General features: G+C 35.8%; 1 protein-coding gene across 1 annotated transcript in view; it reads left to right on the top strand.

Annotated features, from left to right (window-relative positions):
- The window catches only part of LOC115213084 (neuronal PAS domain-containing protein 3-like), a 357535-nt gene that overhangs the window by 86086 nt on the left and 243496 nt on the right, over nucleotides 1-27953 (top strand). Inside the window, exon 2 of the mRNA XM_029782003.2 lies at nucleotides 10064-10096. Coding sequence (XP_029637863.1) covers nucleotides 10064-10096 — 33 coding nt within the window. The remainder of the gene's footprint in view (nucleotides 1-10063; nucleotides 10097-27953) is intronic.

Genomic DNA, 27953 nt, shown 5'->3' with positions numbered 1-27953 from the left:
TAAGGAGCTTTCTTTGCAACAGCATAGTTTCAGGTTCAGTTCGACTGCGCAGCACTGTGTAGAAGCATATTGTGCATGTGTGTGTGTGGGCCTGACGAAGCCTTCCAGCTTCACAGACCCCAGTTGACCCGTCCAACCCATGCTAGCATGGAAAGCAGACGCTAAATGATGATGATGATGATGATGATGATGATATACAGAGCGCAGTGAATATATTGTCATCTAAATTATGCAAAAATGAAAACTTAGAATTTTGTTTTCCAATAATAGTAATGTATATGACTTGAGACGTTTGCCATGCCTTAATGTTTGCTGTTCTCTTTAACAATGATATATATACATATATATATGTATATATAAATATATATACATACATTCATAGTACATACATATGTACATATATTTATTTACATATTTGCACACACATATATATATATAGGGCGCGATGAACAAACTCTTGACTAAATTACACAAAAATGAAAAGAACACTGATATCTCATTTTAACATATATATTTATCAAAATTACATAAAAATATCTTGAAATACTAAAGAGTAAATTTATTCAATAAAATTGCCATTAGCTTCAACAACAGCCTCCAGATGACTTTGGAATCTCCTGCAACCCTTCTGGATGGTCTCCTTGTTTAAGTTGGTGAATGTTGCCATAATCTTTGCCTTCAGTTCATCTTTGGAGTAACAAGGAGGTTTGTTGGTCTTTCACTCAACTACACCACACACATAATAATCAAGGGGGTTGCAGTCTGGGGAGTTAGGGGTGATGTGGTCACAAAAATTGTCTGACACCCACAACTGGGTTCTCCTGCTTGTGTGGCATGGTGCAGAGTCCTGTTGCCAGACATAGGATCTTCCAGCAGCCTCACTCTTGACTCAGAGCAGCACTCCCTCGTCCAGGTACCTGATGTTGGACTCTGTGTTATGTCTGAGGCTGTGTGAGGAGATGAGTGGGGGTATAACATTGCCATCGCTAGTGATCACTCCAAACGTCATGATGTTGACTGGTTGTTTGATTTTTATCACTCTCAGTACGTCTTAGGGTCACGGCAAGCCAACGGTCATTCTGTGTGTTCACCATCTGTTTGTATTGGAGCTTCTGTCATGAATGCCAAGCTGTATGCCATGTTGTTTCCAAATTTCTGGCAGAGCTAATTGCACCATGGTGCTGTTTTTTCTCACAGACGACCCTACTACACTGTGTGGTCAAAAAAATCAAAAGCAAACAATGCACATGCACAAAATTAAAAATATAAATTGCCAACAATTCACCCATCGCATCCTCTGTGTGTGTGTGTGTGTGTGTGTGTGTGTGTGTGTGTGTGTGTGCATGCATGTGTGTGTGTGCATGCATGTGTGTGAATGAATGTGAGTGTATCATCATGTCTGTGTTCCATACTGAAATGGAGTGTATGAGGTGGTATCAAAAAGTTCCCAGACTAGCTATGTTTAATAAGAAGCAACTAGTTACCTTGTACAGCAATACACTGGTTCCAGCATTCCTGCTACTTTTGGAATCTGGCCTGGAAGTCCAGGACCTTCTGTGATTCACTCTTGATCACACAAATCATATTAAATGGCGACCTTTGAGCTGCATTTTCATCTTGGGGAAGAGATAAAAGTCTGCAGGTGCTAAATCTGGGAATAGGGCAGGTGTGGAAGTGATACCATGTTGTTTTTGGGAAGAAACTTGTAAGAATCCAATTCTTCATGCTCCACTGATCCAGTCACTTTCACCAAATGTTCTCCCTCAAATGTTTCAAAACATTGCAGTAAAATTATTGAATGACAGTCTGGCCCTGGAGGACAAATCCTCGATGTACAATACCACAGATGTTTAAAAAAAATGAGGAGCATCCTCTTGATTGAGCTGCGGCTTTGTGGTACTTTCTTTGATCATAGAGATGAAGGGCTCTTCCATTGTGACAACTGTTGCTTCATCTCAGGGTCATACCCATAGATCCAACTTTCATCACTGGTGATGGTCCTTGACATGCAGGATAGGTCATCAGTTACATGCTGATGGAGATCTTTACAGACTTTGACATGATATTCTTTCTACACAGTGGTCAGCAGGTGGACAGAGACACACTGCATGTTCAATTTAGACATTAAGATTGCCTGCTTGAACTCATGTGACAGACCAACATCAGCAATATCATTGATTGTCCCCTGATGATTCTCATTCACAAGCTGATGAATTTTCTCCACATTACCAGGGGTGACACTCATTCAGTAGCATGCCAACAGATGGCAGCACATGGTTGTATGCACAGTGAGAGCTAACAGTGACCTTCATGAGGCAGTGTGCTGAGCAATATTGCTGTGTTTACTTCACAAGTTAAAAAATTTGTTGTTTTTGTGATTACGTGTATGCTGTAGTCTGCATTTACAGAAAATGACTTCCAGGTCAGATTCCAAAAGTGGCAGGAACCCTGGGACCATGGGACCAGTGTATTGCTGCACAAGGTGATTATTTCAAAGGAGATGATGTTAAGACTTACGTGAATAAGTTACTTTTTATTAAACATAACTTGTCCAGGAGCCTGTTGATACTACCTCATACATTTTCAAGTACATTATTCTATCACATCATTAAACACTAAGATTTTTAAAAATAAGGGAAATGACTTGAGTATGTATAGCATGAATTTAAGAAAGTCTGTAAAAGGATGAGGATCAAAATCATTATCATTATCATCATCATTTAATGTTTACTTTACCACACATGTGGGTTAGAAGGAATTTGTTAAGGCCAATTTTTCTACAGTCAGATTCCTTTCCTATAACCAACCCACACCTATTTCCAAGCAAAGTAATGTTTTCGCATAGCAAAATATGAAAGAAAATTTCACTTGTATGATGATGACGATGACAATGATGATGATTATGATGATGCTCAGTTACAAATATGTGATGACTATACTATGGTACACACAAGCATACACATACACACACATCCATGCATACACACATATATATGTACATGACAAATTACCTTGGATGTTAATTCTACTTGAATTTATTAGTATCTGATTGATTGATATAGTTAACCAAATTTGTTTAACACTGAATGCTTTATAGAGATCAACCTTGATTTATTAATCCCTTTTACTTTTTAATATATATTTATCATCATCATCATCATCATCATCATCGTTTAATGTTCATTTTCCATGCTGTTATTTGCTGGTATTTGTTTGACTATAGCTGGCAAGCAGGAGAGCTGCACAAGGTTCCAATCAGATTTGAGCTGGTTTCTGTGACTCAATGCCCTTCTTAATTCCAACCACTTTATAGAGTGTGTTTTTTATATCTTTATGAAAGACAAACTTTTCTTCAGTTTTATCAACCAAATTCACTCACAAGACACTTGCCCAAGATGCCATACAATGGGACTGAACCCAAAACCACATTGTTGGGAGACAGGTATCTAAACCATTCAGCAATACCTGCATCTATTGAATGATGTATGCAAAAAATTCTTTCTCTCTCTCCTGCTTCATGTACTCTGCTTTGTAGGTCTCAGTAAGCATGAGCTTCAAAGCAAAGATCTGAAGATTAATGATTTTTCTTAGAAAGATATAAAAGTGGTTTCTGTTGCCTTCTGCCAATTTATTTAGAATTTACTCTATTAGTTTCATGCTTTCTTAAAAATATCCTTGAAGAACAGGGTCTACTTAATCCTTAAGCACAGGAGGACTGGTTTACATAATACCAGGGTTCTTCTCAGTTAATTGAAATTTCTTCTTGGTTAAAGAAAAAAGAAGCAAAGTTTGGCAGAAAATGTTAGCAACACTTGAAGAAAAGAGAAGGGAGATAATTTCTAGAAATCGGTTTCAAATTTTGGCATAACGTCAGCAATTTGGGGGGCAGGTTAATTCAATTACATCAACCCCAGTGATCAATTGGTACTTATTTTATCGACCCTGAAAGGATGAAAGGCAAAGTCAACTTAGCAGAATTTGAACTTAGAATGTAAAGACAGACAAAATGCCACTAAACATTTTGCCCAGGATGCTAACAATTTCACCATCTTGCCACCTTCAGTAATTTTCAGAAATTAAGAATTAATATTACAAAATTAATTTACATGTTTTGGAACAAATTTGATTTTTGTTTGTTGGCAAAGTGATAGCTATGGTCATGTTTCAGTCATATTGGTCCTCTCCAGCAGAGTGTAGTCAAATGCAAGCCTGCTGGATCAGTCAACAAATGGTTTTATGTACAGAGAGAACAAATGATGTTGGAGGCTTACCTTCATGCTGTAAACACTCTCACTGATTTCTTCTGCTATTTTTAAAAATTTCTTTCTTATTAATACATTGCTCTCTTATAATACAGAATCTGATCAAATCATTATTAATGAACAGAACAGATACGGCTGTGTGTCTAAGAAACTCACTTTACAACCACCAGTGTTTGGGCTCAGTTCCACTGCACAGTACCTTGAGCAGCGGAGCTGAAATTTTTTCTGCTATTGCCCTGGGCTGATAAATGCCTAGTGAGTGGATTGAGATAAAAAAAAAAAACCATGTGAAAGTCCATTCTATATATATATGTCTGTATTCACGTATGTCTTTATGTTTTGCAATCACCACCATCATTTGACAACCAGTGTTGGTTTGTTTACATCCTCATAATTTACTGATTCAGCAAAAGAGTCCAATAGGATAGGCGTCAGCCTTACTAAATAAGTACTGGTGTTGATCCATTCAACTAACTCTTCGATGTAGTGCTCAAGCATGGATGTAGTCCAATGTCTAAGCTAAGTAAAAGATAAAAAAATATTTCACATTGATGGGTTATATCTTTAGTTATATTTTTTAATATTGTTGTTTCCATTGCTTTGACAAATTCTTAAAATTGATTTCCTTTATTTTTTCATTCTTTAAGTCTTGAACAAACTTCCCTGTGTACCTTACTCTCCCTAACATCTCACTATTTGGTGTTTTACATGTTATTTAATCTGGTTAACAATTAGAAACTTATATAACTTGATAGAAACCGAACATCAGTCACATCAAAACAAATATAATATAAAGGTTGAAAGTTACTTACACGCATGAAGAGTAAAAACAAATTATATACATGTATATATATATATATATGTATGTATGTATGTATTTATTTATGTATGTATGTATATGCCAGTGCCACCTGACTGGCTCCCATGCCAGTGGCACGTAAAATGCACCCACTACACTCTCAGAGTGGTTGGCATTAGAAAGGGCATCCAGCTGTAGAAACATTTTGCCAAATCATATTGGAGCCTAGTGCAGCCTCCTGGCTTGCCAGTCCTCAGTCTAACCGTCCAACCCATGCTGGCATGAAAAATGGACGTTAAACAATGATGATGATGATGATGTGTATGTATGCATTATTGTGTTATTGATATCTCAAGATTTATTTGCCAAACACAGTTCTGAATCTAAAACAGCCACCAAATTTAGGTATTCTAAATTCTACCCTATACATAATTCCAGACAGTGAAATAATAGAATTTACTTCGACATCTACCATAGATTTGCAGTTATAAAACATACAAGATGACTGGAGATTTCACTAGCTACAACTTCAAAACAATGATTATGACAACTTATCAATATTACATAAGAGTTTTGGATTACTTTTATCTTGTTAAACTTCTTGATCTTCATTTCTCTTCTTCCCAAATGTATCATATTTCATTGATATTATTCATATTGTTTTGATATTCACTAGCAAGCAATATATATTAGAACATTTCAATTAATTTCCAGACAATCTGTTTTTAATTGCAGTAAATAGTTCCCAATATGGGTACCATCAACCAAGATTGGTTGAACTATCAATCACTTTTGTCATGTATTATTACTTGCCATTCAAAAGCAGTAAGCCAATAGACAAAGTACTAGACAAAGTACTTAATGACATTCCATGTCTTTATGTTCTGAGATCAAATCCTGCCAAGGTCAGCTTTGCCTTTCGTCCTTTCAGAGTTGACAAAATAAGTACCAGTTGATCACTGGGGTCGATGTAATCAACTTGACCCCATCCCTCAAAATTTCAGGCATTTTGCCTATGGTAGAAAGGATTATTACTTGCCTTTCAACCATCAGCAATCTTATGACACCTCACATGTCTTTATAAGTTCTTTTTACTATTATACTCCCAATTCTAAATGTTTGGAAAATTAATTTTCTTTAGAGGTGGAAAGTAACAATATCTACAACAGAATGTCTTTTAAGCATTAACCCTTTAGCATTTAAACCAGCCATATCCGGCCAGAAGTATTCTGCCTGTTCTATGTTCAAACTGGCCAGATCTGGTCTCTCACACCAATCCTACAATATCGTTTTAAAAATTAACATCTGCCTCATCAAATTCTCATAGTTACAAGATAATGCATGATTAGTTCAAAACAATGTGGATTAAAAAGTATTAATCTTGGTAGAATAATGCGAACACTAAAGGGTTAAACACTTAATGCTGAAATAAAAATGGAACCTGTTTTCTATCAGTTAGGCAGACTAGAACAGACAGAGACACATACTTTGATAGGCGTTGCAAGATTAGAAGTCATGATCATCAGGTCAGTAGTCCAGTAACCTTAATCTGATACCTAATCATCATCATCAATTTGACATCCACTTCTCAATAGGTCAAATAGAATTTGCCGAAATGGATTTTCTACATTTGGACGCCCCTAGCCCCCATTACAAACCTTTGCCTATTTTCAAGTAAGGTAATATTTTCCCATTACCAGACATGGAAGACAGGAAATGAAGGACACCACTTGCATTCTGGTGTCACATACAACTATGACATAATGCCAAGGCAAAGACACAGTAACACACACACACAAATATTGAACGATGAGAATGAGTGCCCAACACCACATTGGTGGAGATAGATCCCTTATTTGTGTAGTGTTAATAACGGTAGTCTTAATACACAAATAAAGTATATATATATATATATATTAAACTTTTAATACTTTTGATATTTAAAAAAAATATATAAATAAATTAATTAATTAATTAATTAATAAATAAAATAATATATATTATATAAAAATATACATACATACATATATATATATATATTTGTATATATATATAAAATTTATAAGTTTAAATTATTTAAATAATTTTTTATTTTTAACTTTTATATTTTTAAATTAATTCTATGTATTGGCTTATGTTTTTCACTGTTTGATTTGCCTAATAGTGGTTTTATCTCTAATTTAATATAATATAATATAATATATTTATACTATAAAATTGGATTTAATCCTAAATCTAATTTTTCCCTGTAAGTTTGGATTTATTCCCTAATATTATTATTATTATTATATATATATATATATATATGAAAAAGTGTGAAAAAGTGGCACACCCTAGCGGTTGAGGGAACCTGTGGAAGAGGCAGACCCAGGAAAACCTGGGGAGAGGTGGTGAAGCACGACCTTCGAACTTTAGGTCTCACTGAGGAAATGACTAGAGACCGAGACATCTGGAAGTGTGCTGTGCACGAGAAGACCCGGCAGGACAAGTGAGACCATAACCCATGGCCTTCTACATGGGATGGAGCCAGCCTACGTATGCATACCTTCCCTTCTTGGGACACAAAACTCTACTTGTGAAGACCTGTTGAGGCAAGTGAGGATCAGAATCGAAATCGATCAATGGAAATTGCAGATGTGTTACCAGTGCCGGTGGCATGTAAGAGAACCATCCGTTCGTGACCGTTGCCAGTGCTGCCTCGACTGGCCTCGTGCCAGTGGCACATAAAAAGCACCATCTGTTCGTGTCCGTTGCCAGCCTTGCCTGGCCCCTGTGCTGGTGGCACATAAAAAGCATCATCCGTTCGTGGCCGTTTACCAGCTCTGTCTGGCACCTGTGCAGGTGGCACGTAAAAAGCACCCACTACACTCACAGAGTGGTTGGCGTTAGGAAGGGCATCCAGCCGTAGAAACACTGCCAGATCTGACTAGGCCTGATGAAGCCTTCCGGCTTCACAGACCCCAGTTGAACTGTCCAACCCATGCTAGCATGGAAAACAGATGCTAAAAGATGATGATGATGATGATGATGATATATATATATATATATATTGGCTGACCGGTTCGCGGAACACCTTCGTGACATCCACCTTGCGAACGACACACCGGTCTCACGCCATTTCCGCTCCACCGGTCACTCCTTGCAACACCTATCTGTGTTCGGTTTGTCCTTACACAGAGGCCATCCGGATTCCCGTTTGCGCCGTGAACAGGAATTAATCTTCTCTCTTCGCTCTTATACGCCATTTGGTCTCAACTCTCCCCCCCTTCTCATCTAACCCCCCCCTCTCCCCCTCCTCACCTATCCTTTCTCCCCCCGACCCCTACTTCTTCAGTCCTTCATCCTTTCACCCCTACTCCCCTTCCCTTCTTCCCTCTTTCTCCCTCCCTCTTCCCCTTCCCTCTGCTCCCTCACTCCCTCTCTCCCCCTCTCCCTCTTTCCTCCTTCATCCCCCTCCTCCCCTTCCTTCTCCCCCATCCTCTCCTCTTCCCCCTTCTCCTCCCCCTCTTCTTCCCCTCGCCTTCTCTACCCCCCTCTTCTCCCCCTCCCCCTCTTCTCCTCACTACACCACATGACTTTACACATCACATCACATATGATGTGCCATACTAATACACACACCAACTAATACATACTAATACGTACTAATACATATCAGTACATACTAATACTTACACCAACCCTATACATACACACGTCCAGACCCCGCATACGCACTTATACTCTCTCACACACACACACACACACACCTATACATACCAATACGTACTAATACATACTAATACATACTAATACATACACCAACCCCATACATACGCACGTCCAGACCAATCTTACGCACTAATACTCTCTCATACACACACACCCTTATACATACTAATACATACACCAACCCTATACATACACACATCCAGACCCCTCCCACGCACTTTTAGCTGGTCCCTCAACCCTTTTATCAACCCTATTATCTCCCCTTATTTCGCTCTCGCGTCTCATGTTTGATCTTTGACCTCTGGCCGAAATCAGATCGCCATGTTGATTCGTTAGCTACTGCACGCATTTTTTTTATCTCCTTCTTTCTGTGTTTTTCTCTCTATGTGTATCTTTCTGTTGAAGAGCGTAGGCTCGAAATGTTAAAGACTTGTTTTATTTATATTTACTGAGCGCCATACTAATACAATTGTTCGTTTGTTTTCCGCCTGCCTTCGTCTTTTGTTTATTTTCATAAAGCTTCCCGTTATATATATATATATATACACATATACATACACAATGAAATTTTTTCAGTCTCCAGCTACCAAATCTACTCACAAGGCTGTCAGCCTGAAGCTGTTATTAGAAGACGATTGCCCAAGGTACCACACAGTGGGACAGAACATGAAATCATGTTCTTGAGAAGCAAACCTCTTACCACACACCTACATCTGAGCCTGAAAATTTTTTTCTCAGTTATGACCATGTTCTCATTTAATTGTTGTTTAATCCCAGATCAACACTGGTCAAGCAGACCTATTAATCAAGGCTCAAGGCATTCCAAACACGATCTTCTCATTTTTTTTTCCAGTCATTGTGTATGTAGATTTACATTATCCATTTTGCCCCATTTTATATTAAGACAGTACATTGTGAATGTTTATTGAGGTGTATTTTTGCACTCCAAGCAAAATCTCTGACTGAATACCAACCAATGTTACCACACATCAATTCCATCATAAGTGTAACATAGTTTACAAGGGAGCATACCATGTTATCCTGCATCAGTGATAAACAAGGATAGATGTATTCTACTTCTGTTTGTTTTCACTGGACAAATATACTCTTTTCTTCTTTCAATTGATTTTGTATGAAATGGTCAGAAGATGTAATTTTTAAAAATTATTATCAAAGAATTTTCTTTGTGTATCTATTTTCCACTGATATTTAGCTAACTTTGATTTTATAAAATAATATTATTATGGTTCCAAAATTATAAATTCTACTATTTTTTCCTTTTATATTGCAGGTCACAATGGGAACGGTATTCTTCTCTACATAGGTAAGGATTTTAGTTATTCTTTGTACATTTCTTTACTAGTATCAAGATACTCCAATGAAGCTTTGTCAAGTTTACCAAAGAACAGCTCTATAATTTAAAACTAAATGAATGATCTTTAACTTCAATGTATACAAGTATTAATTTCTATAAACCACATATTACATATGATTGTTCTTATAGTTGTTGATGTTGTTGCTGCTGTTGTTGCTGATTAAGCAGTCTTATGGCATGCATGTTGTCTGCTGCAAAACGAAGTGCAATTAATTCATTGTTTTTACTATGTCTGTGTAGTTAAGAGATTCGCTTTGTGACCATGAAATTTCAGGTTCAATTCTACCGGATGGTTTCTTCGGCGAGTATCATCCTCTATAGCCCTGATCTAAACTGTATCTGATAAGTGAATTTTTTAGACAGAAACAGTGAAGTAGCTCATTGTGTGTGTGAGAGTGTGTGTGTGAGTGTGTGTGTGTGTGTGTGTGTGTGTGTGTGTGTTTGTGTGTGTGTGTGTGTGTGTGTGTGTGTGTGTTTGTGTGTGTGTGTGTGTGTTTGTGTGTTCATATGAGTGTGTGTGTGTAAGAGTGTGAGTGCGTGTGTGTGTGTGTGTATGAGTGAATGTGCATGTGAGTGAGTGTTTGTGCATGTCTATGTTTTTTTCACACTACTTACCAACTGATACTGTTTTTTTTCTTTTACATATCTGTAATTGAACAGTTCAGCAAACGAAACCAATAGAATAAGTACAGGGGTCAATTTGATCAATTAACCTGTCATGGCAATGCTCCAGTATGGCCATAGTCTGATAACTGAAACAAGTAAAAGAATAAAAGCATATCATACAAAACTGAGAGCTACACTACGTACTCCAAATAAATTGTCATGAATCATACAGAGGGCAATATGGATATATATATATATATATATATATATATATCATGAAGTATATTTGCCACTTAAATGTGGCTAAACCTTAAGGGTGGATGCTACTGTAGCTTGTAGCCCCAGGAGGACACTACAGTAGCATCCACCCTTAAGGATTAGCCACATTTAAGTGGCAAATATACTTCATGATGTCATGCAGCTACTGTTTATACCTCGTTCAGAGATTTATTACATATATATATATAAATGTATGTATGTATCATCATCATCGTTTAACGTCCGTTCTCCATGCTAGCATGGGTTGGACAGTTCGACTGGGGATCTGGGAAACCAGAAGGCTGCACCAGGCTCCAGTTTGATCTGACAGTGTTTCTACAGCTGGATGCCCTTCCTAACGCCAACCACTCCATGAGTGTAGTGGGTGCTTTTTACGTGCCACCGACACAGGTGCCAGGTGAGGCTGGCAACGGCCACGATCGGATTGGTGCTTTTTACGTGCCATGTATGTATATACGTATATGTCTGATTTTCTATATGTGACTGATTTTCTATTTTCTCTGCCTTTTTGCGACTAGATGCTTAGCATACTGGACAACTTTTTCTCCTCTCTTACTAATTCTGTTTTTATATCCATTTGAAGATTTCTTCCAGGCCTTAATCCATCATAATCATATTTGGCTGTAAGGCGTTATTTATTGTCTTTGTCTATCATTTCAAATTACATTTGTTTACTTTCATGCATCCACCCTGTATTGTTTTGTTCGCTCGAGCCCTAATTCTATGCAAATCTTGCAGGTGCCACTGATAAACCACATATTACATATGTATATGCTGTACATTAGCTCATTCCCTCCATCAAATTGACGTTGCCTGAACAGGTGCACGATGTACCACATGTTAGGTGTTGAAGTGATTGCAAAGCAACATAAGATGATGTTCAAGAACACAATTCACCACCAGGTCTAGAAACTGAAACCACAATCTTGTGATCACAAATGTAACATCCTAATCACTTGACCATATGTATGTGTATATATATATATATATGTATGTATATACAAGCAAAACGCCCCCCGTCCAATGGACGGTGCTGAGTTGTCAAACATTTAAACTAAATTTTCTCAAAACAACTTGTCCGACTATCCCATAGGCCTCCCCTTTGAGAAACACTGATTAAACCTAAATTTGAGACACCAGCAAAAGAAGAAATAAAGATAGTTTTTTTCTATTCCAAAGAAAAACGATTTCTCACGGCTTTATCGATCGCATTCTCACCTGGAATCGATTTTTGTAATTCTTTCAAGAATTGTGCACACCCTGATACCGTCGGTATCTACATATGAAATTGAGTGCAATCAGATGGAGGATGCCCGAGATCCTAGAAGCCACACACACTCAGAGACAGAACGGATTTTATATAAGAGATAATTAGTTTTGATTAAAAAATAGTTGATACAATCACAATATTTAATCAAAGATTTATTATCAAAGTTATTTAAAAAATTATTTAGAGAACAGAGTATCACAAACCATCAGGGGAGAAATTTTTGTATAGTGTGTATCATGTGTATTTTGTGTGTAAGCACTTTCATTGTTCAACTTTTCAAACATATATATTCTATGCATGTGTATATAACATAATATATACATACACACACACACACACACACACACACACCCATATATATATAAGTATGTATACCTACATGGACACTTACATGCATGCATGCACGCATGCACACACACACATATATGCATGCATGTAAATGTTTTAGAGGCCAAATACATTCATATTCTACAAATATGAGTTTGTTGGTGTTTTTATGTATATGTATATATATTTATGAAAACATATGTGTATTTGTGTGTGTGTGTGTGTGTGTGTGTGTATGAGTGTGTGTGTGTGTGTTTGTATGTGTGTGTGTAACTTTTTCTCATCTAAATAAAGCATCACACACCTACATCAACATGAAACGCGTCGCAAGATGAAAGTGTACGGAGACAATGTACAACGTGGAGATAAATGACAGCATATCAAGTGAGTAGTTCTTTCATCAAGGCATCAAATCATTAGAAATGGTTTGTTGGCTATAAAGTTTAATACTAAACTGTACATGATTTTATAGACTAGCTTGGCTTCTGTGAACTGCCATTGCATATAACAAGATAAGATGCTGATGACAATCTTTCCATATTCTCTCAGCATGCAGGAAAAGATGTGGAAGTCAGATCTCCCTCAATAACAGTTTTTTTTGTTTTTCTTTTTTTCATATTTGCTTATGATTTTTTTTTGTTTTGTTTTAATTATGAATTGCTGTGATTGCTCTGTTACTTTTATGTGTTTGTTTTTGCTTTGTGTTCTTGTTTAATACAACCATTCTTTCTCTTCTTTTCTCTCTCGCCTTTCCTCTCTCTTTCTCTCTCTCTCTCTCTCTCTCTCTCTCTCTCTCTCACTCTTTCTCCCTCATTCTGTGTGTGTGTGTGTGTAAGTGCATGTTTATAAATTCTAGGTCCTTTTGAAAGTGTTTTATGCTAATACATTGAAAACTTCTATTATAAACTATGGGTTTGAGGGAAAGTAAGAGATAGGCTTTGAGATGAAAAAAAAAATATAGTTGATTTTTGCCTAGAAGAAGATAAGGCTATATGTGATGTGATATCTCCAACTAAACGATTTATGAAAGCAATAGCTATTTGGACCAGTTTTATCAGTGTTAATAGCTATCATTGATCTTTGCCATCTAATAGAGCTAAATTTTTTGATTTGCCCAGTTTTCACAGCAAAGCAAATTGATGTAATATCCACTATATAACATGCTACATATGATTGAGGAATATTCTGAAGCTTTTTAAATTTCAGAGAAACACTCAACATGCAAATGTTTATAATAAGCATATTCAATTAATAATCAAAATTAGTAATTAATTGTGTGTGGTAGTGTTACTAAAGCTATTCAGTTAAGAATTGATATTGATATTAATATTATTATTATTAAATAAACATACACAAACATATATAGTAATGAAAAATAGTCATAAATTATTTATGGTAATAGAAATTAATGAAAGTTTCTTTTCTGACATCATTATTATCCATTCTAAAAGATAATGTGAAATGGTATATTATACGACTTAAATATACAGCAGTCTATATTTCTATACTCTAGGTTCAAGCTCTACTTGGCTGACTTTGTCTCCTCTAGCCAGAGCTGTTGTAATTCTTGTTTTTTAGCCCTTGGTCAGCCCTGATCAAGCAGTCTTATAATCAAAATCATTCAACAAGAACCATCCAGTTTTTGACTTATATGCAGAATCATATTTGTTTCAGTCAAGCAATGGTTTGAAGAATTTAGTCAATCAAACTGACTACTGTATTTATTTTCAATCTGGTACTTTTTTTAATTGATTTCTTTATCTTGAACAGTTAAGTTACAGGGATATAAATGAACCAACATCAGTTGCCAAGCATTGAAAGAAAAATACAGAGAAACACGTACACACACATACCATAAATCCTCGAGTATAATCCGCAATTTTTTTCCCAAAATTTAAAGGTCAAAATCCCTAGTGTGTACTACGAGGTTAAAAATGAAAAATATTTTCTAAGCTATGTCCGAGTCTCTATTTGCTGTCCGGCAATGTTTATTCAGACACATTTTGTGATGTTGGGTGCGAAAATACCTTAAGCTAAGCCTGAAAGCAATGAAGTCATAAAAAAATCATCCATAACATGCAGTAAGCAACATTTATTAAAATAAAAGTATTCAGAACACAGAATAACATGTAACAAAAACAATTTGCAAACATATTTACATTCCCATATAACAGTTAAGAACATCACCATTAATGTATTATGCATGCGTGGAAGTGTTTGTTCGACTAGATGCTGCTGGCTTGATTATGCACGACTCAAGTTAGAGGAGGGGTGCATATTATACACAAGGTTTAGGTTTTTCAGAAGTACAGCCCACTAAAAATCCTCTGCTTATTATACTCAGGGGCGGACTATACTTGAGGATTTACAGTATGTATATATTGCCTAACATGTCCTTTTATTAGTCTTGGCTTAACCAATACATTTTTTAAATGACATTTGAAAGATAGAAACTATATAGAAGACTGTCTTGTGTATATATTCATTCATCCATTCATGTTATACTTGTTTTTCCATGTAAACATGAATTAGATGAATATATTATTGAGACAGGAAAGAGGCAGATCCAGGAAAATGTGGGGCGAAGTGGTAAGAAAGGATCTTACAGAGGAGATGACAAAGGTCCATGACAATTGGTAATTTACTGTGCTTGAGAAGACCCATCCAGCTCTGTCAAATGAGGCCACAATGGCATCTTGGTTATGTCCATACCCCTGTACACAATCTGTTCCTGACAAACCTCAACCTCACAACTCATCTTCCTAACACCTCTCCCATTGATCCCTACCCCTAAGTTCATCATTTGTTGTATTCCCTTCCACTCTATCTCTCATTCACCCTTTGCATCCTCATGAACCTACCTATACCTCTCTCTCTCCTCTCTCTCTTTCTCTCTCTCTCTCCCTCTCTCTCTCTCAACCAGTACTTATACTTCTTCATGCTTGAAAAATGAATGGCAAAGTCAACTTTGGAGGAATTTGAACACAGAACATGATGTATCTGAAGAAATGTCACAAGGCATTTTGCCTGACACTAATGATTCTGCCAACTCACTACCTTAATTATCAGTAATGTGTTACATAAAAAGTAACCTTCGAATGTTGAGCCTCGTAGAGGCAATGACAAGCGACCAAGACCTTTGGCAATATGCTGAGCTTGAGAAGGCTCATCAAGCCAAATGAAATACTGATGCCAGTAGCATGTAACTCGCACCAATGCCGGTGGTACATAAAATGCACCCATTACACTCTTCAAATGGTTGGTATTAAGAAGGGCATCCAGCTGTAGAAACCATGTCAAATCTACTGGAACTTGGCGCAGCTCTCTGGCTTACCAGTTTTAGTCAAACTATCTGACCAGGATGATGAAATAGCTTCTACTTTGACTTTTGTGAAGGCAGCAAGCTGACAGAAACATTAGCAAGCTGGACAAAATGTTTAGCGGTATTTCATTTGTCTTTGTTCTGAGTTCAAATTGTGCCAAGGTCAACTTTGCCCTTTATCCATTTGGGGTTGATAACAAAAATACCAGTGGAGTACTGATGTCAATTCACTTGACTTACTCTTCCCACCCAAATTACAGGTCTTATGCCAAAATTTAAAACTAAAAGATCGTCATATGTGTGTGTTTATATTTTTAAGTCAGTAGGCAAGGCATTATCTATGGCATTTACAGGGCCTCCAAGACTGGTCAGAGGAAATGAAGTAAGTATCCTCAAACCAGTATGTAAGCAACAGAGTTTACTCCGCTAAAGGTACTCAATGATGAGGTTGCTATGTCAAACCAGAGCTCAAATTAAGTCTACCATCCATGCAACCATAGAGGGATTTGCACTGGAAACACAAATAGCACAAAGCATCTCATCAAACACTCTAAGAATTCTACTAATCCTCCACCCTTCACTGATGCTTTCTTAATCAACCTGAGAAAAAAAAGACAAGTGACATTGGTAAGATTTTAACCCAGGATGTAAGAAGCAGGAAAAAATATCATAAGGCATTTGGTACAAAGCTTTCATTATTCTGTCAGTTTATCATGTAAACAAAGAAGCCATGTTTATTATGGGAGGATCTTCATGTTTAATCCTGAGCTGTCTTTGATCTAAGAAACCCATGTTCAACGGCATTTCAGATGTACTAGCTGATAATTTTTTTTTTTTCTAACACACTGTATCTTGAACCATATGAGTCTATTTCTACCTCTCTGTTCTTTTAAGCAGTATGGTCTGATTTAAGGGAGATTTGGTTTCTGTTTCTAGCCTGTTGAATAGATGTTCTTTAGTAAAAGCCGAAAGATTTATCCGCTCGGGGTGAGGAGAAACCAGAGTTCTTTAAATATGAGAAGTAATCTTACCAGGGCTATTGTAACAGATTTATTCCCAAAAATTCAAGTTTAGGACCTGGTTTAAATCCCAAGTTAAATTCTATTTCCTTCCTTTAATTTACAATGCAATTTCTCTTGGAGAAGAGAACATAGTAATATCTCACCCTACCTTCATATTAGGCTAAATCTGAGATTCTTGTTTCAATGTAAAAATTATATCATTTCATGAAACCTTAGTTCATTTATCTTTTTTTTTTGTCATGTCTATCTCTACATTCTTCTTCTTCTTCTTCTTCTTCTTCTTCTTCTTCTTCCCTTTTTCCTTTTGTCTTCTAATCTTTCTTTTAAATTTTTCCTCCTCCCCTCTTCCTCTTCTTCCTTCTTTTTCATTCTCATATTCTTTTTTCTTTTCCTTCTTTTTTCTTCTTGTAATCTTTGTCTTCGTTTCCTTCTTAACCTTCTTTTTCCTTTTTCTTTCCTTTCTTGTATTTCTTTCTTCTCTCCCTCCCTCCCTCCTCTTTCTTTTCTTTTGTTTTTTATTTGTTCATTTGCTTGTTTCTTTCTTTCTTCCTTCCTTCCTTCCTTTCTTCCTTACTTTCTCATTTATAACAATTCCTTCTAAAATCAAAGTTGTAGAATTTTCTTTCCTCTCTATTTTAGAAGAAAACAAAAACAACTTTCCAATTCTTCACATTTTTTTCATATTCTTTTCTTATTTTCTTTTACCTCTTCAGCTTCTAATTCTATAAGATTCTTTCCTTTAAGATTCACAATATTTGGCCATAGTAGCCAATGAGCTTGAAAATCAAATTCTTACATTTTGAAGGTTTATTTTTTTCCTTTCTTATTCTTTTTCTTATCCTTGATAAATTATTCTGACTTGGTTCTTTTCATTAACTCTTAGATGCTTGCATAGCTTTTTTGTCCCCCACCCCCAGCACCTTTTTTTCTTTTTAATTCCATCTTACTTTTTCTGATCAGTAACTTATTTCTACTCTGGATGAAGGACAGCAGTGAGTGAGTGAATGAGTGAAGAAGTGATAGCATGTGTGAGTAAGTGAATGAGAGAGAATGAATTAGAGATTGAGTGACCAAATGCATGAAGGCAAACTCTCAACTCTTCACCAGTAACATTGCTTCATTGCGTGATGGCTAGCTGGCTGGCTGGCTGGCTGGTTGGCAGGTTAGCTGGTTGTTTTGGACATTCATTGAAGGCTAAAGTTTAGTTCCATCTGACTGAACAGCAGGTCAATTTGGCAGAAGAAGGGAGGAAAGATAGCAGCTGATGGTGACATTGGAGAGAATTAGAGACAATTTGGTAACCACTAGACTTTGGAGAGAAAAATCTTACTTTCCAGCCAATCACTGGCAACATCTTGAATGGCTAACTGAACACTTGAGAATATTTCTTATGCTGCTTGCTTCTTAATAGTGCTTTTAGGGTCCTTTCTTTTGGCATTGAAATCTTTTTCTTTATTATATCTTCATTCAGTATTTTTTTTTGTTTTTGTTTTGCTTGTTTTAATATTTGTATGTATTTAGTTATTTCTTTTTTGCATTCTGAAACTTATTTGTCCATTCTTTCCCCAATATTCCTTATCCACTTCTCTCTCTCTCTCTCTCTCTCTCTCTCTCTCTCTCTCTATATATATATATATATATATATATATATATATATATCTTGATGCATGCACCACATATGTGTGAGTGTATGTGTATACGTATGTATGTCTGTATGTAAATATGTATGTATTTATCTAGACAGTTCCTCAGCTTCTTTAAGATTTCAATTCCTTTCATTGTACAAAGAAGAGAGAGAGAGAGAGCCAGAGAGATAGACAGACAGACAAACAGAGAGAATTTGATATGAAAATAAAACTGAATAAGAGAGAAGACTTTTAAAAGAGTTATCACTTCAACATATCACTCACCTGATAGAGAGATGAAGCTAAGAGTGAAATAAATAGAGAGGTGGAGGAGCAGACAGATACTGAAGTAAAGAAAGTGGTAGATATAGAACAAGAGAGAGAGACACACAGGCAGACTGAGAGGTTTTGATGCAGAAAGTGATGGACATAAAGAAAGAGCAAGAAAGGAATATTGAATTAGAGAGGAAGTAGTGGATTTGGGAAATGAGGTTGTGATAAAAGAGAATTTACATTTGCTTTGGGAAAATCTCTTCGGAAAAAGAACATCTTTAACTAAGATCCTCCTTCACTAGAGATGGGGGCCTTAAGTCAAAACTTGTTGGTCAAACAACTAGATGCAATCCATAGATCTAAAGTTTGAAATGTACCATTGCTTTGTCTTGCTGAGGACCATTCTGCACATACTAGAATACTGTGATAAAATTTTATGAAGGTGCAGTGTGGCATTGTAGACATGTTGCCCTCTTACAGTTGTCCAGTCTACTAAAGGAAGTAAATCCAGTTGGTTTGGCTGATAGCATTTCTAAAAGTAAAGTTTACTGACAATTTTAAAATTTGGCACAATAATATACTTTTTCAAGCTGAGTTGCTGGAGTTATTTCACTTTTTGCAGAAAAATGTTTTTAAAAAGTTATGAAGGTTTAAAATTTGATCATTTTCACTCAGTCAGGAAATCAAAAATCAAAAATCGAAAAGATGTGGTATCTCAGATGATTACAATACCAGTGCTTATAGGAGTGCTTGGAATGATCAAAAAAAGAACTGAAAGTTATTTAAGAGTGATCCCTGACTTACCATTCATGTAGGAAGTGCAAAAGGTTATCTTATCTGGTACGTCACACTTACTGAGAAGAACATTGTCGCAGTGAATTTTCTTTCCTTTTCACCCCTTTATTTTCTTTGTTTACATTTTTATTTTTTATATTTTCCTTTTTTGCTCTGTCTTTCTCCCTCTTTTTCTCTATCACATGATTTTGTAAATGAACAATCTAGTGTGTTTATTTTAATGGCCTACCAATGTATACAGTGCCTTTCTCTGTCCTTGGTGTCAGGAAGACACTCGGCAAGAAATGGAAACAGAATTGAAAGATGATAATAGTAATATATAAGTACTAATAATGTTTTTGATCAATTCTCTTGACAAATACTTCTTACAATTTTTTTTAGTTTTGTGCCAAAACTAAACATCTGTAGGATTGGTAGAATTGATAGAGTGGCTGACCAATACCTTGCATTATATAATTATGGTACTTCACATATCTTAGTTTCTTCATTCAAACCCTGCTGAAGTCAACTTAGCCATTTATCCTTTGGAGATTAAATAAGAACCACTCAACCATTTCTGGTTATATATTTTTCTAAAATCACTACTTGTTTCTGTTAATTTTGAAAATAATACAAATTCAGAAGAATATTCTGATTAAGCTGTCTGAGATGTAATTCTGATTAAGGTGTCTGGGATATAACAGAAAGAAGTATATATAAATGAAATTATATGAGAAGGTTTGAATTTAGATATGAACATTTTAAAAAGGGCTGTTTTGTATTAGAGTCAGGGTCTATCTCAAGTGGATTGGTATTAAAAGGATTAAGTACTAAAATTGATTCAGTTGACTGTGTTATCACTACAAAAACTAACACATTGTCTATGGTAGAAATCAATATTTATTAAGATGGTGAGCTGGCAGAATTGTTAGAATGCCAGGTAAAATGCTTAATGGCATTTTGACTGTTCTGCACTCAAATTCTGCCAAGGTTCACTATACCTTTCATACTTTTGGGGTTGATAAAATATGTACCATTTGAGTACTGGAGTCGATATAATCAACTAAATTCCTTCCCCAAATCACTGTCCTTGTGCCAAAATTTGAAACCAATAGTTATTTGTTTTATATTGGCAAAAAGACCAGTATTATTTTGAAGGTACAAATATATAAATTTGAGCTGAGATTTCTTTGTATTATCCCAGTATATTAGCTGTCTTATTAACCACACAAAGCTAAAAGACAAAACCAGCTCCACCAAAATTTCTATATATAATAATAAAAAAACAAAAAGACACTCATATTCATCACCCTACAGGATTTAGTCTGGTTCACCACTATTTCTAAAAACTCTGCTCTCATAGTAGCTAGTAAATTAATTACATAAAAAGCTATAGGATCAGACTAAATGGGTTATGCCAGTTACTTTTGTTAGGCTGTAAGGTTAGGAAATTTCTTAGAACCCAAGATGAAAACGACTGCCATATTTATTCTGGTACTCTGCACTTTGAATCCAAATCCTACTAAAGTGTATTTTGATTCTCCTTCTTTCAAGATTGATAAAATAATGAACCAAACTAGGATAGTGAGCTGACGAAATTGTTAGAGCATCAGATAGGATACTTTGTGTATTTTGTTTTAGCTATTTGCATTTTGGGATCTTGAAAAGTAGACTCCATCCATAGTCCTCTCTAACACCACATCATGTTCATGTGTGTCTTTAGCAGAGTTCATTCTGTTGCATGTATTCAGGCAAGGTCATTAGTTTGAGAATAAGTTCCTCCTTTCCTGCTACCAGTCTCAGAGGTTCTGAAGAAAGGGAGGATCCTGAGTACTGCTACCCTTCCAACCCATCACCCTCATCATCATCCTCATCATTTAATGTCCACTTTTCCCTGCTCACATGGATCAGACAGAATTCGTTGAGGAAGACAGACAGACAGACAGACAGACAGACAGACAGACAGACAGACAGACAGACAGATAGATAGATAGATAGATAGATAGATAGATAGATAGATAGATAGATAGATAGACAGATAGAAATGATGATGCAAACAGGAAAAATGGAACTCAAAATATGAGTATATGTAAATTTTTATTAATATTTAGCAGAAGTAACAGTTTGAAAAGTGCCAAAACACAAAACTCTCAGACCTTGAGTCACTCTGTTACTTCTGCTAAACACACACACACACACACACACACACATATATATATATATATATATATATATATATGATGGGCTTCTTTCAGTTTCCATCAACCAAATCCACTTGCAAGGCTTTGATTGGCCCAGGGCTATAGCAGAAGACATTTGCCTGAGGTGCCATATAGTAGGACTAAACCCAAGGTCATGAGGTTAGGAAGCAAACTTCTTACCACACAACCATTCTTGTGTCAATAAACACTAAACGAAAGAAAAATGAAAAAGTAAAAAATATTTTGAGCTCAAATTTTATCAGAATGAGCACTAACTTTCATTTAATATACACAAAGTAATTAATGTGTCTTGATTAATAACAGGATTCTGCAGTCTGTATAACAAGGTGCATCCAGACAAAAATGGCTGGTCTAAAAAATCCCTTAATTTAGAAAGTTGAAATCCAGTTGTTTTTACAGTGAAATGAAATGAACTCTAATAATTCATTCTTTACCTTTTTTTTATGAAGTTTTAGAATCCTTAATTTTTAAGGAGTTGAATTTTCTTTTTTCTCTTCTTTCTTTTTTTTCTTTTTGTTTGTTAACTCAAAATGATCTAATCAAGAGTCATTTGTGCATATTTTTTCCTCATTCACAATCAAGATTCATTACAGATTATCTAATTTAAACCCAATTTAAGGTCCACTAAGCATTTATTTTCACCATCAGTTTGTATCTAAGAAGCATGAATATTGAAAACACACATCATTTGAATTTTCAACACAGAGATATGAATTACTGCACCAGTACAAGAGGTTAATAATATCTGAACAGTTTTCATGCCTCACTTGATCATGTTTACTTCACCCCTCTGTGCTCTTCTTGGCCCTTCACACTGACTCATGCAGCAGATAAAATAACAACAACAAAAATGATGATAATGATAATAATAATAATAATAATAATAATAATAATAATAATAATAATCAAATAAACAAATAAAATTAAAAAGGTAACTCAACAGTCCTATTCGTCTAAAAAGCAAATTTTCTTACTTCAGTTTGCAATTCTGAAAATTTGTAAATTTCCAGAATTTTGTTTTTAAAAAAAAGGGAAAATTAAGAATAATAGATATTGCATACTTTATTTTCATTCATATGGTTTTGGCTATCTCTCCTGAGAATAGTTTTTAAACAATTCAACTTCTTCGCTTCTTTTGAAGTGGTGAAGAATAGATTCATGCTTCCTTGACTATGAAAACATAATTTTGCCTGAAACCAGAAAAATGTATAATCACTTTAAAACTCTTATAATTTATTAAAATAAAATTTGTGAGTTGAATAAGATTGATAGAGGCTCAGAGTAAATACCTTATGATATTTTATTTTATGCCTTTACATTATTGTTTCAGTTCAAATTCTACCAAAGTCAAATTTACTTCTATGCATACTACATAGAATATGTACCAGGCACATTTTTTTTCTAATTTTGGCACAAGGCCAGCAATTCAGAGGAGAAGGAGGGAGTCCATCCCCAGTGTTCTACTAGTGCTTATTTTATTGACCCTGAGAGGAGGAAAGGCAAAATCAAGCTTGACAGTATTTCAATTCAGAACGTAATGAATTGGAAGAAATGCTATGAAGCATTTGGTCTGATGCACCAGGCATATAATACTGCCAATTTCATTGACAATATTCCTCCTCTCTTAGAAATATGCAGCCTTGTGCTAATGTTAACATCACTAACATTATTTCAAAAGTTATTTTACAGAATAGAGTAGCACATTAAATACTTCGCAAAATTTAGATTCAAGTCAGTGGACTGGTAAAACCATAAGAGCATCTGATAAAATACCTTCTGTTTTGTGACAGAACAGCCTTTCATGTTCTGAACTTATATCCTGCTAAGATCAATCTTTAGCAGAACAAAGCTTCTGATTAAAGTGAAATGTGATAACATCGTGATAAACTACATAAGAGTGAAATAAATATTATAAATATTCGACATACATACATACGTGTGTGTGTGTGTGTGTGTGCACGTGCACGTTTGTGTATGTATTAGTGCTGACATGGCTATATGCTTAACAAGCTCACTTTCCAACCCCATAGTTTCAGGTTCAGTCCCACAATATGACACTTTGGTTAAATGTCTCCTACTGTAACCTTGGGCTAAACAATACCTCATGAGTGAATTTGGTAAACAGAAAGTGTGTGAAAGGCAGCGAGCTGGCAGAAACGTTAGCACACCGGGCAAAATGCTTTGCGGTATTTCATCTGCCGTTATGTTCTGATTTCAAATTCCGCCGAGGTCGACTTTGCCTTTCATCCTTTCGGGGGGGGTTCGATAAATTAAGTACCAGTTACGCACTGAGGTCGATATAATCGACTTAATCCCTTTGTCTGTCCTTGTTTGTCCCCTCTATATTTAGCCCCTTGTGGGTAGTAAAGAAATAAGAAAGTGTGTGGAGGGTGGCAAGTTGGCAGAAACGTTAGTACGCTGGGCGAAATGCTTAGTAGTATTTCGTCTGCCACTACGTTCTCAGTTCAAATTATGCCAAGGTCGACTTTGCTTTTCATCCTTTTGGGATCGATTAAATAAGTACCAGTTACGCACTGGGGTTGATATAATCGACTTAATCCATTTGTCTGTCCTTGTCTGTCCCCTCTGTGTGTAGCCCCTTGTGGGAAGTAAAGAAATAAGAAACTGTGTGGAAGCAGTTATATACATATATAGTAGGGGGATGTTTTGATTGTGCACGTATACTGTTTCCTTGTCAGGTTTCCTGTAGGAAGTAATTCTTACCCGTGTCCAAGTCTAAGGTTACATCCAAGAAATCGACCATAGTTAGGTTGCAGGTAACCATTATGGACAGGCCAAACTCCTTAAATATTTTTATTAAGTCTTTTCTGAACCAGTTTATGGTATGGCTATTCATATGGCTTGAGATAGCAAGACCATTATCCCTATAGAGGGCCAACCTATGTGGATGGGTACATTTCTTGAAGGTATCTAAGATGTATAACCTGACAAGGTCAGCAATTTCAGCCCTGTCATAGCTTCCCATAAATATCTTTATATATATATATATGTAGGTCCCCATATATATATATATATATAGTATGTTGGCTTGTTTATGACCCCATAATTTAGTGGTTAAGTAAAAGAGTATTAGAGTAATAGAGTAAGTACAAGACTTAAAATTAAGTACTGGGGTGGATTGTTTAAGTAAACCATTCAAAACAGTGCCCCAGCATGGCTGCAGTCCAATGACTGAAACAAATAAAAGATTAGAGAGAAGGAGGGACGGGAGAGAGGGAGAGGGAAAGAATGTGATGAATCAGCAGAGTTCTAACTAAATAATGAACAGTATTTACTTACATCCTTTATTTCCTAAGTTCAGCCCTTGACAAGGTCAACTTTGGCCTTTCATTCTTTGGATTTGAAATCAAGTACTGGGGTCTTTTTAATTAACACAGGTCTGTAGCCTAGTGCCAATATTATGAATCATGATAATTTTTTTAAAAGCTTTGGATTTTAAGCTCAATACCTCCTGGAATAAATTGCCTTTCCATTTCTCCAAAATTGATGAACTAAGTACTTTTAATAAGTTGTTGACAGAGGGTGATTTCAGTTTATCATCCCTTCTCTTTAAAAACTGACCAAGTTTTTAAGAAAGCATCCTAATAGGTATAAGCTTGGCAGTGTGGTTAAAAAGCTTGCTTTGCAACCACATGGTTTTGTGTTCAGTGCCACTGTGTGGCACTTTGGGCAAGTGTTTTCAACAAAAGCTCCAGATCAACCAATGCTTTGTAAATGAGTTTGATTGACAGAAGCTGTGTGGAAGTCTGTCATACATGTGCTTGAGTGTGTCTGTGTGATATAGTGCCTATGTTTGACCCCCTTCCCTCTTTTCAACCAAGGTTCATTTGTTTTGGCTTGCATAACCAAGCAGATCAGCAAAAGAGACTGATAGAATATGAACCAGACTTTAAAAAAAATTAAGTTTTGGGGTCAATGTGTTGAATTAAAGACTCTTCAATTTGATGTCATAGTTTGGCTCAGTTCATTGATTGAAACAATTGAAATTTAAAGGAATAAAAAGAAATATCATAATTTGAAAAGTGCATAAAGTTGATTTTGTTGCTGCTGAAATTGATGGAATAAACCCCCAGTTCAGTGTTCAGAAACAAGATGTGGATCAAGTGTTTAACCCTTTCGTTACTGTATTTATTTTGAGATGCTCTGTGTTTCTTTCAATTACTTTAAATATAATAAAGAATTTAGTAAAATAACTTAGTTATCATTGAGCTAGTGTTAGGAACATAAATTGTGACTGCTGGAAGATTTTAATTCCAAACTTATGGAAACAAAACATTTGTACTCAGAGCCAGAGCCAGTTTCAGCTGGGTTGGTAACAAAAGGGTTAACTATCAGAGAAGTAAGAAGTACTGGTGGAGTGTGATACAATCTCTTGATGCTGGAAGTGATAATGACTCTGACAATAATGATGGTGTTGTTGTTTTGGTATTGTTAAGTAGTCTTCTTTTAAACTCTGCCTCAAGTAGACCTCTAGAAGGGAAATAACTGATCAAAGGTATTGTTTGATTGACATTTTTATTCATGGTCATTCTAAAGGTTGGCTAGTCATAATGACTGATGCCTTCCCTATTGGAGTATTCCTATTGCAGAGCTTGAAGGGAATTTTGTTAAGAGATGTTTGATCCTCAGGTAATTAAGTAGAAGCTCTACTACCATCACTGCTACTGACATCATTGTCAAGGTGGTGGTGGCGGTGGTGGTAGTAGTGGTGGCGGTGGTGGTAGTAGTGGTGGCGGTGGTGGTGGCAGTGGTAGCGACGGCGGCAGTAGCACGGAGGAGAAGGAGGACAATGATGATGATAATGATGACTTTTTCAGCACCATTCTCTGTCTTGTAAATAGAACTGGTAATTATTTTTCAGTTAAGTAGGCTAGAAAACGTCAATATGTTTCTCCACTGTACACAATGAATGACATTAGAATCTATATAATGTATGACGATGAGTTGGAAATTCAGATAATTCACCTCTCCACTATTTTACCCATAAGGTAGAGAATGGAAAAAAGTTTCTTGAAAGTAACTCAGTTTGTAAAGTGGCATACTGTTATTATATCAACTCTACATGAACCAAGTTTCCAGCCTCTCAATCATTGTCTTAATGGAATCATTATTCTTTTTTTACCATTTGTTGCAGCTTCATAAATCTTCTTAGAGTTTGCCATTAATGACAAATTGATTCTTATAAAGTCTATATATTGGCAAACATAAAAACTGGCTTTAAACCCCATCAACTAACTTCTTAGGTTGGTTAATATCATAGTAAGTCATACAAAAATAAGTTTCTGTTCATGTTGGAATTATCTCCTGAGAGAGAAATGTTTCATATTGTTTTCCTTTAAGCCAAGAAGAATCTGGGGATATGTAGTCAATAATACCTAAACAGATTTATTATTATTACATTAAAGCAATGAATCTCAGATGTGATTAGCAAAACTTTTAAAGTAGATAATACACACGTTAAAACAATATACAGAGTTAAGCACCAATAACTCACCCAAACATCGTACTGAAATTTGGTAATTCCTTTATCATAATTTCAGTGAAGTTGCTAAACAATAACTTTGCAAATAAGATGGAATTATATACAAAAAGAGTGTTTTCACTCTCTACCTGCTACTTTCTGTTGTATTAAGCAGATGAGAGACAAATGCCCTCATGGTTATGATATCAGTCTATCATAGATATCTTTCCCATAGATTTTTCAGCAGCCCCAAGCAGTGAAACATCTCTCATATTATGTATAGAAGATTAATAAGGAATAAAGAGTATCATCAGCACAGGTATATATGTGATTAGAAATAATAAGAAGGTTAATAGTGAAGAGAAAGATGCATGTGGGAGACAGCGAGAATTTGATGAGCAAAGAGATGAGAGAATGTTAGCATACTTGGCAATGGATATTTGTCTGACTATACTTCTATTCTAAGAGATGAGTGACAGGTTCCCTCAATAGGCAAGCATCTTACCTATGAGGTTCTCATTCCAGATATAACTGATAGTCCTAATGTTGTCAAAGACAGCAACATTGCTTTCACCATAATACTCAAGGTGCATGATCTGGTCTT

This window comes from Octopus sinensis, linkage group LG6 (genome assembly GCF_006345805.1).
Source record: "Octopus sinensis linkage group LG6, ASM634580v1, whole genome shotgun sequence".
Taxonomy (NCBI): domain Eukaryota; kingdom Metazoa; phylum Mollusca; class Cephalopoda; order Octopoda; family Octopodidae; genus Octopus; species Octopus sinensis.
The sequence above is the reverse complement of the archived record's forward strand: the minus strand, read 5'-3'. Positions and strand labels throughout refer to the sequence as shown.